This window comes from Procambarus clarkii, unplaced genomic scaffold (assembly GCF_040958095.1).
Source record: "Procambarus clarkii isolate CNS0578487 unplaced genomic scaffold, FALCON_Pclarkii_2.0 HiC_scaffold_377, whole genome shotgun sequence".
Classification (NCBI taxonomy): Eukaryota; Metazoa; Arthropoda; class Malacostraca; order Decapoda; family Cambaridae; genus Procambarus; species Procambarus clarkii.
The window spans coordinates 88,580-104,374 of record NW_027189410.1 but is presented as its reverse complement, the minus strand read 5'-3'; the positions used below and the strand labels follow the sequence as shown (position 1 = coordinate 104,374).

At 44.4% G+C, this 15,795-nt stretch overlaps 4 protein-coding genes across 4 annotated transcripts; all 4 read right to left on the bottom strand.

Moving 5' to 3' along the window:
- Positions 1-2,337: 2,337 nt before the first annotated feature.
- On the bottom strand, positions 2,338-3,566 carry LOC138361440 (golgin subfamily A member 6-like protein 22). The gene is made up of 2 exons (XM_069320771.1): positions 3,219-3,566; positions 2,338-2,799 (listed from the first exon to the last, which is right to left on the bottom strand). The coding sequence occupies exons 1-2, from the start codon at positions 3,564-3,566 to the stop codon at positions 2,338-2,340; spliced, it is 810 nt and encodes a 269-aa protein (XP_069176872.1).
- Positions 3,567-5,430: 1,864 nt separating this feature from the next.
- On the bottom strand, positions 5,431-6,476 carry LOC138361439 (golgin subfamily A member 6-like protein 22). Its single transcript, XM_069320770.1, has 2 exons — positions 6,098-6,476; positions 5,431-5,858 (listed from the first exon to the last, which is right to left on the bottom strand). Exons 1-2 carry the CDS (start codon positions 6,474-6,476, stop codon positions 5,431-5,433), a joined length of 807 nt encoding a protein of 268 aa, XP_069176871.1.
- Positions 6,477-8,270: 1,794 nt separating this feature from the next.
- LOC138361438 (golgin subfamily A member 6-like protein 22) lies at positions 8,271-9,463 on the bottom strand. The gene is made up of 2 exons (XM_069320769.1): positions 9,085-9,463; positions 8,271-8,845 (listed from the first exon to the last, which is right to left on the bottom strand). The coding sequence occupies exons 1-2, from the start codon at positions 9,461-9,463 to the stop codon at positions 8,271-8,273; spliced, it is 954 nt and encodes a 317-aa protein (XP_069176870.1).
- A 4,929-nt stretch (positions 9,464-14,392) lies between these two features.
- Positions 14,393-15,375, bottom strand: LOC138361436 (golgin subfamily A member 6-like protein 22). Its single transcript, XM_069320768.1, has 2 exons — positions 14,997-15,375; positions 14,393-14,757 (listed from the first exon to the last, which is right to left on the bottom strand). Exons 1-2 carry the CDS (start codon positions 15,373-15,375, stop codon positions 14,393-14,395), a joined length of 744 nt encoding a protein of 247 aa, XP_069176869.1.
- Between the last annotated feature and the right edge of the window lie 420 nt (positions 15,376-15,795).

Here is a 15,795-nt window from a genome sequence, read left to right as displayed (position 1 = left end):
CTTGTTATCAGTGGCACGTATCTTGTTATCAGTGGCACGTATCTTGTTGTCAGTGGCACCTATCTGGTTCTCAGTAGCACCTATCTGGTTGTCAGTGGCATGTATCTTGTTGTCAGTGGCATGTATCCTGTTGTCAGTGGCATGTATCTTGTTGTCAGTGGCACGTATCTTGTTATCAGTAACACGTATCTTGTTGTCAGTCTCACGTACCATATTGTCAGTGGCATGTATCATTTTGTCTTTGTCATGTATCCTGTTGTAAGTGGCACGTGTCTTGTTATCATTGGCACGTTTGTCAGTGGCATGTATCATGTTGTCAGTGGCACGTATCTTGTTGTCAGGGGGACGTATCATGTTGTCGGTGGCACATATCTTGTTGTCAGTGGCACGTATCATGTTATCAGTGGCACTTTTGTCAGAGGCACGTATCATGTTGTCAGTTGCACGTATCTTGTTGTCAGTGGGACGTATTGTGTTGTCGGTGGCCCGTATCTTGTTGTCAGTGGCACGTATTTTGTTGTCAGTGGCACGTATCATGTTATCAATAGCACGTTTGTCAGTGGCACGTATCATGTTATCAGTGGCACGTATCCTGTTGTCAGTGGCACGTATCATGTTTTCTGTGGCACATATCTTGCTACCAATGGCACGTATCCTGTTGTGAGTTGCGCGTATCCTGTTTTCTGTGGCACATACCTTGCTATCAGTGGCACGTTTCTCAATAACATGTATCATGTTTTCAGTGGCACGTATTTTGTTGTTATTGGGACGTATCTTGTTGTCGGTGGCACGTATCTTGTTGTCAGTGGCACGAATCTTGTTGTCAGTGACACGTATCATGTTGTCAGTGGCACGTATGTCAGTGCACGTATCATGTTGTCAGTGGCACGTATCTTGTAGTCAGTGGCACGTATCATGTTGTCAGTGGCACGTATCTTGTTGTCAGTGGGATGTATCATGTTTTCAGTGGCATGTATCATGTTGTCAGTGACATGTATCATGTTGTCAGTGGCACGTATTTTGTTGTCTGTGGCATGTATTATGTTGTCAGTGGCATGTATGATGTTTTCACTGGCATGTATCATTTTGTCTGTGGCACGTATCATGTTCTTATTTGCACATATCTTGTGGTCAGTGGCACATATCATGTTGTCAGTGGCATGTATCATGTTGTCACTGGCATGTATCATTTTGTCTGTGGCACGTATCATGTTGTCAGTTGCATGTATCTTATTGTCAGTTGGAAGTATCTTGTTGTCAGTGGCATGTATCTTGTTGTCAGTGACACGTATCTTGTTGTCAGTGGCACATTTGTCAGTGGCACACATCGTTTTGTCAGTGGCACATGTCTTGTTGTCAGAGGAATGTATCTTGTTGTCAATGGCACACATCATGGTGTCATTGGCACGTATCTTGTTTTCAGTGGTATGTATCTTGTTGTTAGTGGCATGTATCTTGTTGTCTGTGGCACGTATCATGTTGTCAGTGGCATGTATCTTGTTGTCAGTGCCACGTATCATGTTGTCAGTGGCACGTATCTTGTTGTCAGTGGGAAGTATGTTGTTATCAGCAGCACGTATCTTGTTGTCAGTAGCACGTACCATGTTTTCAGTGGCACATATCTTGTTGTCAGTAGCACGTATCATATTGTCAGTGGCATGTATCATGTTGTCTGTGGCATGTATCATTTTGTCTTTGGCATGTATCCTGTTGTAAGTGGCACGTATCTTGTTGTCAGTGGGACGTATCGTGTTGTCGGTGGCACGTATCTTGTTGTCAGTGGCACATATTTTGTTGTCAGTGGCACGTATCATGTTATCAGTGGCACTTTTGTCAGAGGCACGTATCATGTTGTCAGTGGCACGTATCTTGTTGTCAGTGGGACGTATCTTGTTGTCGGTGGCACGTATCTTGTTTTCAGTGGCACGTATCTTGTTGTCAGTGGCACGTATCATGTTATCAGTGGCACTTTTGTCAGTGGCACGTATCATGTTGTCTGTGGCACGTATCTTCTTGTCAGTGGGATGTATCTTGTTTTCAGAGGCATGTATCTTGTTGTCAGTGGCATGTATCATGTTGTCACGGGCATGTATCTTTTGGTATGTGGCACGTATCATGTTATCAGTGGCACGTATCATGTTATCAGTGGCATGTATCTTGTTATTAGTGGCACGTATCCTGTTGTCAGTGGCACGTATCCTGTTTTCAGTGGCACATATCTTGTTATCAGTGGCATGTTTTCAATAGCACGTATCATCTTGTCAGTGGCACGTATCAGGTTGTCAGTGGCATGTATCTTTTTGTCAGTGGCACGTATCATGTTGTCAGTGGCACGTATCAGGTTGTACGGGAACGTAACAGGTTGTCAGTAGCATGTATCAGGTTGTCAGTGGCACGTATCATGTTGTCAGTGGCACGTATCATGTTGTCAGTGGCACGTTTCAGGTTTTCAGTGGCACGTATCCTGTTGTCAGTGGCACATATATTGTTGTCATTGGCACGTATCATTTTGTCAGTGGCATGTATCTTGTTGTCAGTGGCACGTGTCATGGTGTCAGTGGAACGTATCATGTTGTCTGTAGCATGTATCTTGTTATCAGTGGCACGTATCTTGTTGTCAATGGCACGTATCATGGTGTCAGTGGCATGTGTCTTGTTGTCAGAGGAATGTATCTTGTTGTCAATGGCACGTATCATGGTGTCAGTGGCACGTATCTTGTTTTCAGTGGTATGTATTTTGTTGTTAGTGGCATGTATCTTGTTGTCTGTGGCACGTATCATGTTGTCAGTGGCATGTATCTTGTTGTCAGTGCCACGTATCATGTTGTCAGTGGCACATATCTGGTTGTCAGTGGCATGTACCTGTTGTCAATGGCACGTATCATGGTGTCAGTGGCACGTATCATGTTGTCAGTGGCACGTATCATGTTGTCAGTGGCACGTATCTTGTTGTCGGTGGCACGTATCATGCTGTCAGTGGCACGTATCTTGTTATCAGTGGCACGTATCTTGTTATCAGTGGCACGTATCTTGTTATCAGTGGCACGTATCTTGTTGTCAGTGGCACCTATCTGGTTGTCAGTAGCACCTATCTGGTTGTCAGTGGCATGTATCTTGTTGTCAGTGGCATGTATCCTGTTGTCAGTGGCATGTATCTTGTTGTCAGTGGCACGTATCTTGTTATCAGTAACACGTATCTTGTTGTCAGTGGCACGTACCATATTGTCAGTGGCATGTATCATGTTGTCTGTGGCATGTGTCATTTTGTCTTTGTCATGTATCCTGTTGTAAGTGGCACGTGTCTTGTTATCATTGGCACGTTTGTCAGTGGCATGTATCATGTTGTCAGTGGCACGTATCTTGTTGTCAGTGGGACGTATCATGTTGTCGGTGGCACATATCTTGTTGTCAGTGGCACGCATCATGTTATCAGTGGCACTTTTGTCAGAGGCACGAATCATGTTGTCAGTTGCACGTATCTTGTTGTCAGTGGGACTTATTGTGTTGTCGGTGGCCCGTATCTTGTTGTCAGTGGCACGTATTTTGTTGTCAGTGGCACGTATCATGTTATCAGTAGCACGTTTGTCAGTGGCACGTATCATGTTATCAGTGGCACGTATCCTGTTGTCTGTGGCACGTATCATGTTTTCTGTGGCACATATCTTGCTACCAATGGCACGTATCCTGTTGTGAGTTGCGCGTATCCTGTTTTCTGTGGCACATATCTTGCTATCAGTGGCACGTTTCTCAATAACATGTATCATGTTTTCAGTGGCACGTATTTTGTTGTTATTGGGACGTATCTTGTTGTCGGTGGCACGTATCTTGTTGTCAGTGGCACGAATCTTGTTGTCAGTGACACGTATCTTGTTGTCAGTGGCACGTATATCAGTGGCACGTATCATGTTGTCAGTGGCACGTATCTTGTAGTCAGTGGCACGTATCATGTTGACAGTGGCACGTATCTTGTTGTCAGTGGGATGTATCATGTTTTCAGTGGCATGAATCATGTTGTCAGTGGCATGTATCATGTTGTCAGTGGCACGTATTTTGTTGTCTGTGGCATGTATTATGTTGTCAGTGGCATGTATGATGTTTTCACTGGCATGTATCATTTTGTCTGTGGCACGTATCATGTTCTTATTTGCACATATCTTGTGGTCAGTGGCACATATTATGTTGTCAGTGGCATGTATCATGTTGTCACTGGCATGTATCATTTTGTCTGTGGCACGTATCATGTTGTCAGTTGCACGTATCTTATTGTCAGTTGGAAGTATCTTGTTGTCAGTGGCACGTATCTTGTTGTCAGTGACACGTATCTTGTTGTCAGTGGCACATTTGTCAGTGGCACACATCGTTTTGCCAGTGGCACGTATCTTGTTGTCAATGGCACGTATCATGTTGTCAGTGGCACGTATCTTGTTGTCAGTAACACGTATCATGTTGCCAGTGGCACGTATCTTGTTGTCAGTGGGATGTATCATGTTTTCAGTGGCATGTATCATGTTGTCATTGGCATGTATCATGTTGTCAGTTGCACGTATTTCGTTGTCAGTGGCATGTATTATGTTCTTAGTAGCATGTATGATGTTGTCACTGGCATGTATCATTTTGTCTGTGGAACGTATCATGTTGTCATTTGCACGTATCTTGTGGTCAGTGGCACATATCATGTTGTCAGTGGCAAGTATCATGTTGTCACTGGCATGTATCATTTTGTCTGTGGCACGTATCATGTTGTCAGTGGCACGTATCTTGTTGTCAGTGGGATGTATCTTGTTTTCAGTGGCACATATCTTGTTGTCAGTGGCACGTATCATATTGTCAGTGGCATGTATCATGTTGTCTGTGGTATGTATTATTTTGTCTTTGGCATGTATCCTGTTGTAAGTGGCACGTATCTTGTTATCATTGGCACGTTTGTCAGTGGCATGTATCATGTTGTCAGTGGCACGTATCTTGTTGTCATTGGGACGTATCGTGTTGTCGGTGGCACGTATCTTGTTGTCAGTGGCACATATCTTGTTGTCAGTGGCACGTATCATGTTATCAGTGGCACTTTTGTCAGTGGCACGTATCATGTTGTCTGTGGCACGTATCTTCTTGTCAGAGGGATGTATCTTGTTTTCAGAGGCATGTATCTTGTTGTCAGTGGCATATATCATGTTGTCACTGGCATGTATCATTTGGTCTGTGGCACGTATCATGTTATCAGTGGCACGTATCATGTTATCAGTGGCATGTATCTTGTTATTAGTGGCACGTATCCTGTTGTCAGTGGCACGTATCCTGTTTTCAGTGGCACACATCTTGTTATCAGTGGCATGTTTTCAATAGCACGTATCATCTTGTCAGTGGCACGTATCAGGTTGTCAGTGGCATGTATCTTTTTGTCAGTGGCACGTATCATGTTGTCAGTGGCACGTATCAGGTTGTACGGGAACGTAACAGGTTGTCAGTAGCATGTATCAGGTTGTCAGTGGCACGTATCATGTTGTCAGTGGCACGTATCATGTTGTCAGTGGCACGTATCAGGTTTTCAGTGGCACGTATCCTGTTGTCAATGGCACATATATTGTTGTCATTGGCACGTATCATTTTGTCAGTGGCATGTATCTTGTTGTCAGTGGCACGTGTCATGGTGTCAGTGGAACGTATCATGTTGTCTGTGGCATGTATCTTGTTATCAGTGGCACGTATCTTGTTGTCAATGGCACGTATCATGGTGTCAGTGGCACGTGTCTTGTTGTCAGAGGAATGTATCTTGTTGTCAATGGCACATATCATGGTGTCATTGGCACGTATCTTGTTTTCAGTGGTATGTATCTTGTTGTTAGTGGCATGTATCTTGTTGTCTGTGGCACGTATCATGTTGTCAGTGGCATGTATCTTGTTGTCAGTGCCACGTATCATGTTTTCAGTGGCACATATCTGGTTGTCAGTGGCATGTACCTGTTGTCAATGGCACGTATCATGGTGTCAGTGGCACGTATCATGTTGTCAGTGGCACGTATCATGTTGTCAGTGGCACGTATCTTGTTGTCGGTGGCACGTATCATGCTGTCAGTGGCACGCATCTTGTTATCAGTGGCACGTATCTTGTTATCAGTGGCACTTATCTTGTTATCAGTGACACGTATCTTGTTGTCAGTGGCACCTATCTGGTTGTCAGTAGCACCTATCTGGTTGTCAGTGGCATGTATCTTGTTGTCAGTGGCATGTATCCTGTTGTCAGTGGCATGTATCTTGTTGTCAGTGGCACGTATCTTGTTATCAGTAACACGTATCTTGTTGTCAGTCTCACGTACCATATTGTCAGTGGCATGTATCATGTTGTCTGTGGCATGTATCATTTTGTCTTTGTCATGTATCCTGTTGTAAGTGGCACGTGTCTTGTTATCATTGGCACGTTTGTCAGTGGCATGTATCATGTTGTCAGTGGCACGTATCTTGTTGTCAGGGGGACGTATCATGTTGTCGGTGGCACATATCTTGTTGTCAGTGGCACGTATCATGTTATCAGTGGCACTTTTGTCAGAGGCACGTATCATGTTGTCAGTTGCACGTATCTTGTTGTCAGTGGGACGTATTGTGTTGTCGGTGGCCCGTATCTTGTTGTCAGTGGCACGTATTTTGTTGTCAGTGGCACGTATCATGTTATCAGTAGCACGTTTGTCAGTGGCACGTATCATGTTATCAGTGGCACGTATCCTGTTGTCAGTGGCACGTATCATGTTTTCTGTGGCACATATCTTGCTACCAATGGCACGTATCCTGTTGTGAGTTGCGCGTATCCTGTTTTCTGTGGCACATACCTTGCTATCAGTGGCACGTTTCTCAATAACATGTATCATGTTTTCAGTGGCACGTATTTTGTTGTTATTGGGACGTATCTTGTTGTCGGTGGCACGTATCTTGTTGTCAGTGGCACGGATCTTGTTGTCAGTGACACGTATCATGTTGTCAGTGGCACGTATGTCAGTGCACGTATCATGTTGTCAGTGGCACGTATCTTGTAGTCAGTGGCACGTATCATGTTGTCAGTGGCACGTATCTTGTTGTCAGTGGGATGTATCATGTTTTCAGTGGCATGTATCATGTTGTCAGTGGCATGTATCATGTTGTCAGAGGCACGTATTTTGTTGTCTGTGGCATGTATTATGTTGTCAGTGGCATGTATGATGTTTTCACTGGCATGTATCATTTTGTCTGTGGCACGTATCATGTTCTTATTTGCACATATCTTGTGGTCAGTGGCACATATCATGTTGTCAGTGGCATGTATCATGTTGTCACTGGCATGTATCATTTTGTCTGTGGCACGTATCATGTTGTCAGTTGCACGTATCTTATTGTCAGTTGGAAGTATCTTGTTGTCAGTGGCATGTATCTTGTTGTCAGTGACACGTATCTTGTTGTCAGTGGCACATTTGTCAGTGGCACACATCGTTTTGCCAGTGGCACGTATCTTGTTGTCAGTGGGAAGTATGTTGTTATCAGCAGCACGTATCTTGTTGTCAGTAGCACGTACCATGTTTTCAGTGGCACATATCTTGTTGTCAGTAGCACGTATCATATTGTCAGTGGCATGTATCATGTTGTCTGTGGCATGTATCATTTTGTCTTTGGCATGTATCCTGTTGTAAGTGGCACGTATCTTGTTGTCAGTGGGACGTATCGTGTTGTCGGTGGCACGTATCTTGTTGTCAGTGGCACATATTTTGTTGTCAGTGGCACGTATCATGTTATCAGTGGCACTTTTGTCAGAGGCACGTATCATGTTGTCAGTGGCACGTATCTTGTTGTCAGTGGGGCGTATCGTGTTGTCGGTGGCACGTATCTTGTTTTCAGTGGCACGTATCTTGTTGTCAGTGGCACGTATCATGTTATCAGTGGCACTTTTGTCAGTGGCACGTATCATGTTGTCTGTGGCACGTATCTTCTTGTCAGTGGGATGTATCTTGTTTTCAGAGGCATGTATCTTGTTGTCAGTGGCATGTATCATGGTGTCACGGGCATGTATCTTTTGGTCTGTGGCACGTATCATGTTATCAGTGGCACTTATCATGTTATCAGTGGCATGTATCTTGTTATTAGTGGCACGTATCCTGTTGTCCGTGGCACGTATCCTGTTTTCAGTGGCACATATCTTGTTATCAGTGGCATGTTTTCAATAGCACGTGTCATCTTGTCAGTGGCACGTATCAGGTTGTCAGTGGCATGTATCTTGTTGTCAGTGGCACGTATCATGTTGTCAGTGGCACGTATCAGGTTGTACGGGAACGTAACAGGTTGTCAGTAGCATGTATCAGGTTGTCAGTGGCACGTATCATGTTGTCAGTGGCACGTATCATGTTGTCAGTGGCACGTTTCAGGTTTTCAGTGGCACGTATCCTGTTGTCAGAGGCACATATATTGTTGTCATTGGCACGTATCATTTTGTCAGTGGCATGTATCTTGTTGTCAGTGGCACGTATCATGTTGTCAGTGGCACGTATCATGTTGTCAGTGGCACGTATCAGGTTTTCAGTGGCACGTATCCTGTTGTCAATGGCACATATATTGTTGTCATTGGCACGTATCATTTTGTCAGTGGCATGTATCTTGTTGTCAGTGGCACGTGTCATGGTGTCAGTGGAACGTATCATGTTGTCTGTGGCATGTATCTTGTTATCAGTGGCACGTATCTTGTTGTCAATGGCACGTATCATGGTGTCAGTGGCACGTGTCTTGTTGTCAGAGGAATGTATCTTGTTGTCAATGGCACATATCATGGTGTCATTGGCACGTATCTTGTTTTCAGTGGTATGTATCTTGTTGTTAGTGGCATGTATCTTGTTGTCTGTGGCACGTATCATGTTGTCAGTGGCATGTATCTTGTTGTCAGTGCCACGTATCATGTTTTCAGTGGCACATATCTGGTTGTCAGTGGCATGTACCTGTTGTCAATGGCACGTATCATGGTGTCAGTGGCACGTATCATGTTGTCAGTGGCACGTATCATGTTGTCAGTGGCACGTATCTTGTTGTCGGTGGCACGTATCATGCTGTCAGTGGCACGCATCTTGTTATCAGTGGCACGTATCTTGTTATCAGTGGCACTTATCTTGTTATCAGTGACACGTATCTTGTTGTCAGTGGCACCTATCTGGTTGTCAGTAGCACCTATCTGGTTGTCAGTGGCATGTATCTTGTTGTCAGTGGCATGTATCCTGTTGTCAGTGGCATGTATCTTGTTGTCAGTGGCACGTATCTTGTTATCAGTAACACGTATCTTGTTGTCAGTCTCACGTACCATATTGTCAGTGGCATGTATCATGTTGTCTGTGGCATGTATCATTTTGTCTTTGTCATGTATCCTGTTGTAAGTGGCACGTGTCTTGTTATCATTGGCACGTTTGTCAGTGGCATGTATCATGTTGTCAGTGGCACGTATCTTGTTGTCAGGGGGACGTATCATGTTGTCGGTGGCACATATCTTGTTGTCAGTGGCACGTATCATGTTATCAGTGGCACTTTTGTCAGAGGCACGTATCATGTTGTCAGTTGCACGTATCTTGTTGTCAGTGGGACGTATTGTGTTGTCGGTGGCCCGTATCTTGTTGTCAGTGGCACGTATTTTGTTGTCAGTGGCACGTATCATGTTATCAGTAGCACGTTTGTCAGTGGCACGTATCATGTTATCAGTGGCACGTATCCTGTTGTCAGTGGCACGTATCATGTTTTCTGTGGCACATATCTTGCTACCAATGGCACGTATCCTGTTGTGAGTTGCGCGTATCCTGTTTTCTGTGGCACATACCTTGCTATCAGTGGCACGTTTCTCAATAACATGTATCATGTTTTCAGTGGCACGTATTTTGTTGTTATTGGGACGTATCTTGTTGTCGGTGGCACGTATCTTGTTGTCAGTGGCACGGATCTTGTTGTCAGTGACACGTATCATGTTGTCAGTGGCACGTATGTCAGTGCACGTATCATGTTGTCAGTGGCACGTATCTTGTAGTCAGTGGCACGTATCATGTTGTCAGTGGCACGTATCTTGTTGTCAGTGGGATGTATCATGTTTTCAGTGGCATGTATCATGTTGTCAGTGGCATGTATCATGTTGTCAGTGGCACGTATTTTGTTGTCTGTGGCATGTATTATGTTGTCAGTGGCATGTATGATGTTTTCACTGGCATGTATCATTTTGTCTGTGGCACGTATCATGTTCTTATTTGCACATATCTTGTGGTCAGTGGCACATATCATGTTGTCAGTGGCATGTATCATGTTGTCACTGGCATGTATCATTTTGTCTGTGGCACGTATCATGTTGTCAGTTGCACGTATCTTATTGTCAGTTGGAAGTATCTTGTTGTCAGTGGCATGTATCTTGTTGTCAGTGACACGTATCTTGTTGTCAGTGGCACATTTGTCAGTGGCACACATCGTTTTGCCAGTGGCACGTATCTTGTTGTCAGTGGGAAGTATGTTGTTATCAGCAGCACGTATCTTGTTGTCAGTAGCACGTACCATGTTTTCAGTGGCACATATCTTGTTGTCAGTAGCACGTATCATATTGTCAGTGGCATGTATCATGTTGTCTGTGGCATGTATCATTTTGTCTTTGGCATGTATCCTGTTGTAAGTGGCACGTATCTTGTTGTCAGTGGGACGTATCGTGTTGTCGGTGGCACGTATCTTGTTGTCAGTGGCACATATTTTGTTGTCAGTGGCACGTATCATGTTATCAGTGGCACTTTTGTCAGAGGCACGTATCATGTTGTCAGTGGCACGTATCTTGTTGTCAGTGGGGCGTATCGTGTTGTCGGTGGCACGTATCTTGTTTTCAGTGGCACGTATCTTGTTGTCAGTGGCACGTATCATGTTATCAGTGGCACTTTTGTCAGTGGCACGTATCATGTTGTCTGTGGCACGTATCTTCTTGTCAGTGGGATGTATCTTGTTTTCAGAGGCATGTATCTTGTTGTCAGTGGCATGTATCATGGTGTCACGGGCATGTATCTTTTGGTCTGTGGCACGTATCATGTTATCAGTGGCACTTATCATGTTATCAGTGGCATGTATCTTGTTATTAGTGGCACGTATCCTGTTGTCCGTGGCACGTATCCTGTTTTCAGTGGCACATATCTTGTTATCAGTGGCATGTTTTCAATAGCACGTGTCATCTTGTCAGTGGCACGTATCAGGTTGTCAGTGGCATGTATCTTGTTGTCAGTGGCACGTATCATGTTGTCAGTGGCACGTATCAGGTTGTACGGGAACGTAACAGGTTGTCAGTAGCATGTATCAGGTTGTCAGTGGCACGTATCATGTTGTCAGTGGCACGTATCATGTTGTCAGTGGCACGTTTCAGGTTTTCAGTGGCACGTATCCTGTTGTCAGAGGCACATATATTGTTGTCATTGGCACGTATCATTTTGTCAGTGGCATGTATCTTGTTGTCAGTGGCACGTGTCATGGTGTCAGTGGAACGTATCATGTTGTCTGTAGCATGTATCTTGTTATCAGTGGCACGTATCTTGTTGTCAATGGCACGTATCATGGTGTCAGTGGCATGTGTCTTGTTGTCAGAGGAATGTATCTTGTTGTCAATGGCACGTATCATGGTGTCAGTGGCACGTATCTTGTTTTCAGTGGTATGTATCTTGTTGTTAGTGGCATGTATCTTGTTGTCTGTGGCACGTATCATGTTGTCAGTGGCATGTATCTTGTTGTCAGTGCCACGTATCATGTTGTCAGTGGCACATATCTGGTTGTCAGTGGCATGTACCTGTTGTCAATGGCACGTATCATGGTGTCAGTGGCACGTATCATGTTGTCAGTGGCACGTATCATGTTGTCAGTGGCACGTATCTTGTTGTCGGTGGCACGTATCATGCTGTCAGTGGCACGTATCTTGTTATCAGTGGCACGTATCTTGTTATCAGTGGCACGTATCTTGTTATCAGTGGCACGTATCTTGTTGTCAGTGGCACCTATCTGGTTGTCAGTAGCACCTATCTGGTTGTCAGTGGCATGTATCTTGTTGTCAGTGGCATGTATCCTGTTGTCAGTGGCATGTATCTTGTTGTCAGTGGCACGTATCTTGTTATCAGTAACACGTATCTTGTTGTCAGTGGCACGTACCATATTGTCAGTGGCATGTATCATGTTGTCTGTGGCATGTATCATTTTGTCTTTGTCATGTATCCTGTTGTAAGTGGCACGTGTCTTGTTATCATTGGCACGTTTGTCAGTGGCATGTATCATGTTGTCAGTGGCACGTATCTTGTTGTCAGTGGGACGTATCATGTTGTCGGTGGCACATATCTTGTTGTCAGTGGCACGCATCATGTTATCAGTGGCACTTTTGTCAGAGGCACGTATCATGTTGTCAGTTGCACGTATCTTGTTGTCAGTGGGACTTATTGTGTTGTCGGTGGCCCGTATCTTGTTGTCAGTCGCACGTATTTTGTTGTCAGTGGCACGTATCATGTTATCAGTAGCACGTTTGTCAGTGGCACGTATCATGTTATCAGTGGCACGTATCCTGTTGTCAGTGGCACGTATCATGTTTTCTGTGGCACATATCTTGCTACCAATGGCACGTATCCTGTTGTGAGTTGCGCGTATCCTGTTTTCTGTGGCACATATCTTGCTATCAGTGGCACGTTTCTCAATAACATGTATCATGTTTTCAGTGGCACGTATTTTGTTGTTATTGGGACGTATCTTGTTGTCGGTGGCACGTATCTTGTTGTCAGTGGCACGAATCTTGTTGTCAGTGACACGTATCTTGTTGTCAGTGGCACGTATGTCAGTGGCACGTATCATGTTGTCAGTGGCACGTATCTTGTAGTCAGTGGCACGTATCATGTTGACTGTGTCACGTATCTTGTTGTCAGTGGGATGTATCATGTTTTCAGTGGCATGAATCATGTTGTCAGTGGCATGTATCATGTTGTCAGTGGCACGTATTTTGTTGTCTGTGGCATGTATTATGTTGTCAGTTGCATGTATGATGTTTTCACTGGCATGTATCATTTTGTCTGTGGCACGTATCATGTTCTTATTTGCACATATCTTGTGGTCAGTGGCACATATCATGTTGTCAGTGGCATGTATCATGTTGTCACTGGCATGTATCATTTTGTCTGTGGCACGTATCATGTTGTCAGTTGCACGTATCTTATTGTCAGTTGGAAGTATCTTGTTGTCAGTGGCATGTATCTTGTTGTCAGTGACACGTATCTTGTTGTCAGTGGCATGTATCTTGTTGTCAGTGACACGTATCTTGTTGTCAGTGGCACATTTGTCAGTGGCACACATCGTTTTGCCAGTGGCACGTATCTTGTTGTCAATGGCACGTATCATGTTGTCAGTGGCACGTATCTTGTTGTCAGTAACACGTATCATGTTGCCAGTGGCACGTATCTTGTTGTCAGTGGGATGTATCATGTTTTCAGTGGCATGTATCATGTTGTCATTGGCATGTATCATGTTGTCAGTGGCACGTATTTCGTTGTCAGTGGCATGTATTATGTTGTTAGTAGCATGTATGATGTTGTCACTGGCATGTATCATTTTGTCTGTGGAACGTATCATGTTGTCATTTGCACGTATCTTGTGGTCAGTGGCACATATCATGTTGTCAGTGGCAAGTATCATGTTGTCACTGGCATGTATCATTTTGTCTGTGGCACGTATCATGTTGTCAGTGGCACGTATCTTGTTGTCAGTGGGATGTATCTTGTTTTCAGTGGCACATATCTTGTTGTCAGTGGCACGTATCATATTGTCAGTGGCATGTATCATGTTGTCTGTGGTATGTATTATTTTGTCTTTGGCATGTATCCTGTTGTAAGTGGCACGTATCTTGTTATCATTGGCACGTTTGTCAGTGGCATGTATCATGTTGTCAGTGGCACGTATCTTGTTGTCATTGGGACGTATCGTGTTGTCGGTGGCACGTATCTTGTTGTCAGTGGCACATATCTTGTTGTCAGTGGCACGTATCATGTTATCAGTGGCACTTTTGTCAGTGGCACGTATCATGTTGTCTGTGGCACGTATCTTCTTGTCAGTGGGATGTATCTTGTTTTCAGAGGCATGTATCTTGTTGTCAGTGGCATGTATCATGTTGTCACAGGCATGTATCATTTGGTCTGTGGCACGTATCATGTTATCAGTGGCACGTATCATGTTATCAGTGGCATGTATCTTGTTATTAGTGGCACGTATCCTGTTGTCAGTGGCACGTATCCTGTTTTCAGTGGCACATATCTTGTTATCAGTGGCATGTTTTCAATAGCACGTATCATCTTGTCAGTGGCACGTATCAGGTTGTCAGTGGCATGTATCTTTTTGTCAGTGGCACGTATCATGTTGTCAGTGGCACGTATCAGGTTGTACGGGAACGTAACAGGTTGTCAGTAGCATGTATCAGGTTTTCAGTGGCACGTATCCTGTTGTCAATGGAACATATATTGTTGTCATTGGCACGTCTCATTTTGTCAGTGGCATGTATCTTGTTGTCAGTGGCACGTGTCATGGTGTCAGTGGAACGTATCATGTTGTCTGTGGCATGTATCTTGTTATCAGTGGCACGTATCTTGTTGTCAATGGCACGAATCATGGTGTCAGTGGCACGTGTCTTGTTGTCAGAGGAATGTATCTTGTTGTCAATGGCACATATCATGGTGTCATTGGCACGTATCTTGTTTTCAGTGGTATGTATCTTGTTGTTAGTGGCATGTATCTTGTTGTCTGTGGCACGTATCATGTTGTCAGTGGCATGTATCTTGTTGTCAGTGCCACGTATCATGTTGTCAGTGGCACATATCTGGTTGTCAGTGGCATGTACCTGTTGTCAATGGCACGTATCATGGTGTCAGTGGCACGTATCATGTTGTCAGTGGCACGTATCATGTTGTCAGTGGCACGTATCTTGTTGTCGGTGGCACGTATCATGCTGTCAGTGGCACGTATCTTGTTATCAGTGGCACGTATCTTGTTATCAGTGGCACGTATCTTGTTATCAGTGGCACGTATCTTGTTGTCAGTGGCACCTATCTGGTTGTCAGTAGCACCTATCTGGTTGTCAGTGGCATGTATCTTGTTGTCAGTGGCATGTATCCTGTTGTCAGTGGCATGTATCTTGTTGTCAGTGGCACGTATCTTGTTATCAGTAACACGTATCTTGTTGTCAGTCTCACGTACCATATTGTCAGTGGCATGTATCATGTTGTCTGTGGCATGTATCATTTTGTCTTTGTCATGTATCCTGTTGTAAGTGGCACGTGTCTTGTTATCATTGGCACGTTTGTCAGTGGCATGTATCATGTTGTCAGTGGCACGTATCTTGTTGTCAGGGGGACGTATCATGTTGTCGGTGGCACATATCTTGTTGTCAGTGGCACGTATCATGTTATCAGTGGCACTTTTGTCAGAGGCACGTATCATGTTGTCAGTTGCACGTATCCTGTTGTCAGTGGGACGTATTGTGTTGTCGGTGGCCCGTATCTTGTTGTCAGTGGCACGTATTTTGTTGTCAGTGGCACGTATCATGTTATCAGTAGCACGTTTGTCAGTGGCACGTATCATGTTATCAGTGGCACGTATCCTGTTGTCAGTGGCACGTATCATGTTTTCTGTGGCACATATCTTGCTACCAATGGCACGTATCCTGTTGTGAGTTGCGCGTATCCTGTTTTCTGTGGCACATACCTTGCTATCAGTGGCACGTTTCTCAATAACATGTATCGTGTTTTCAGTGGCACGTATTTTGTTGTTATTGGGACGTAT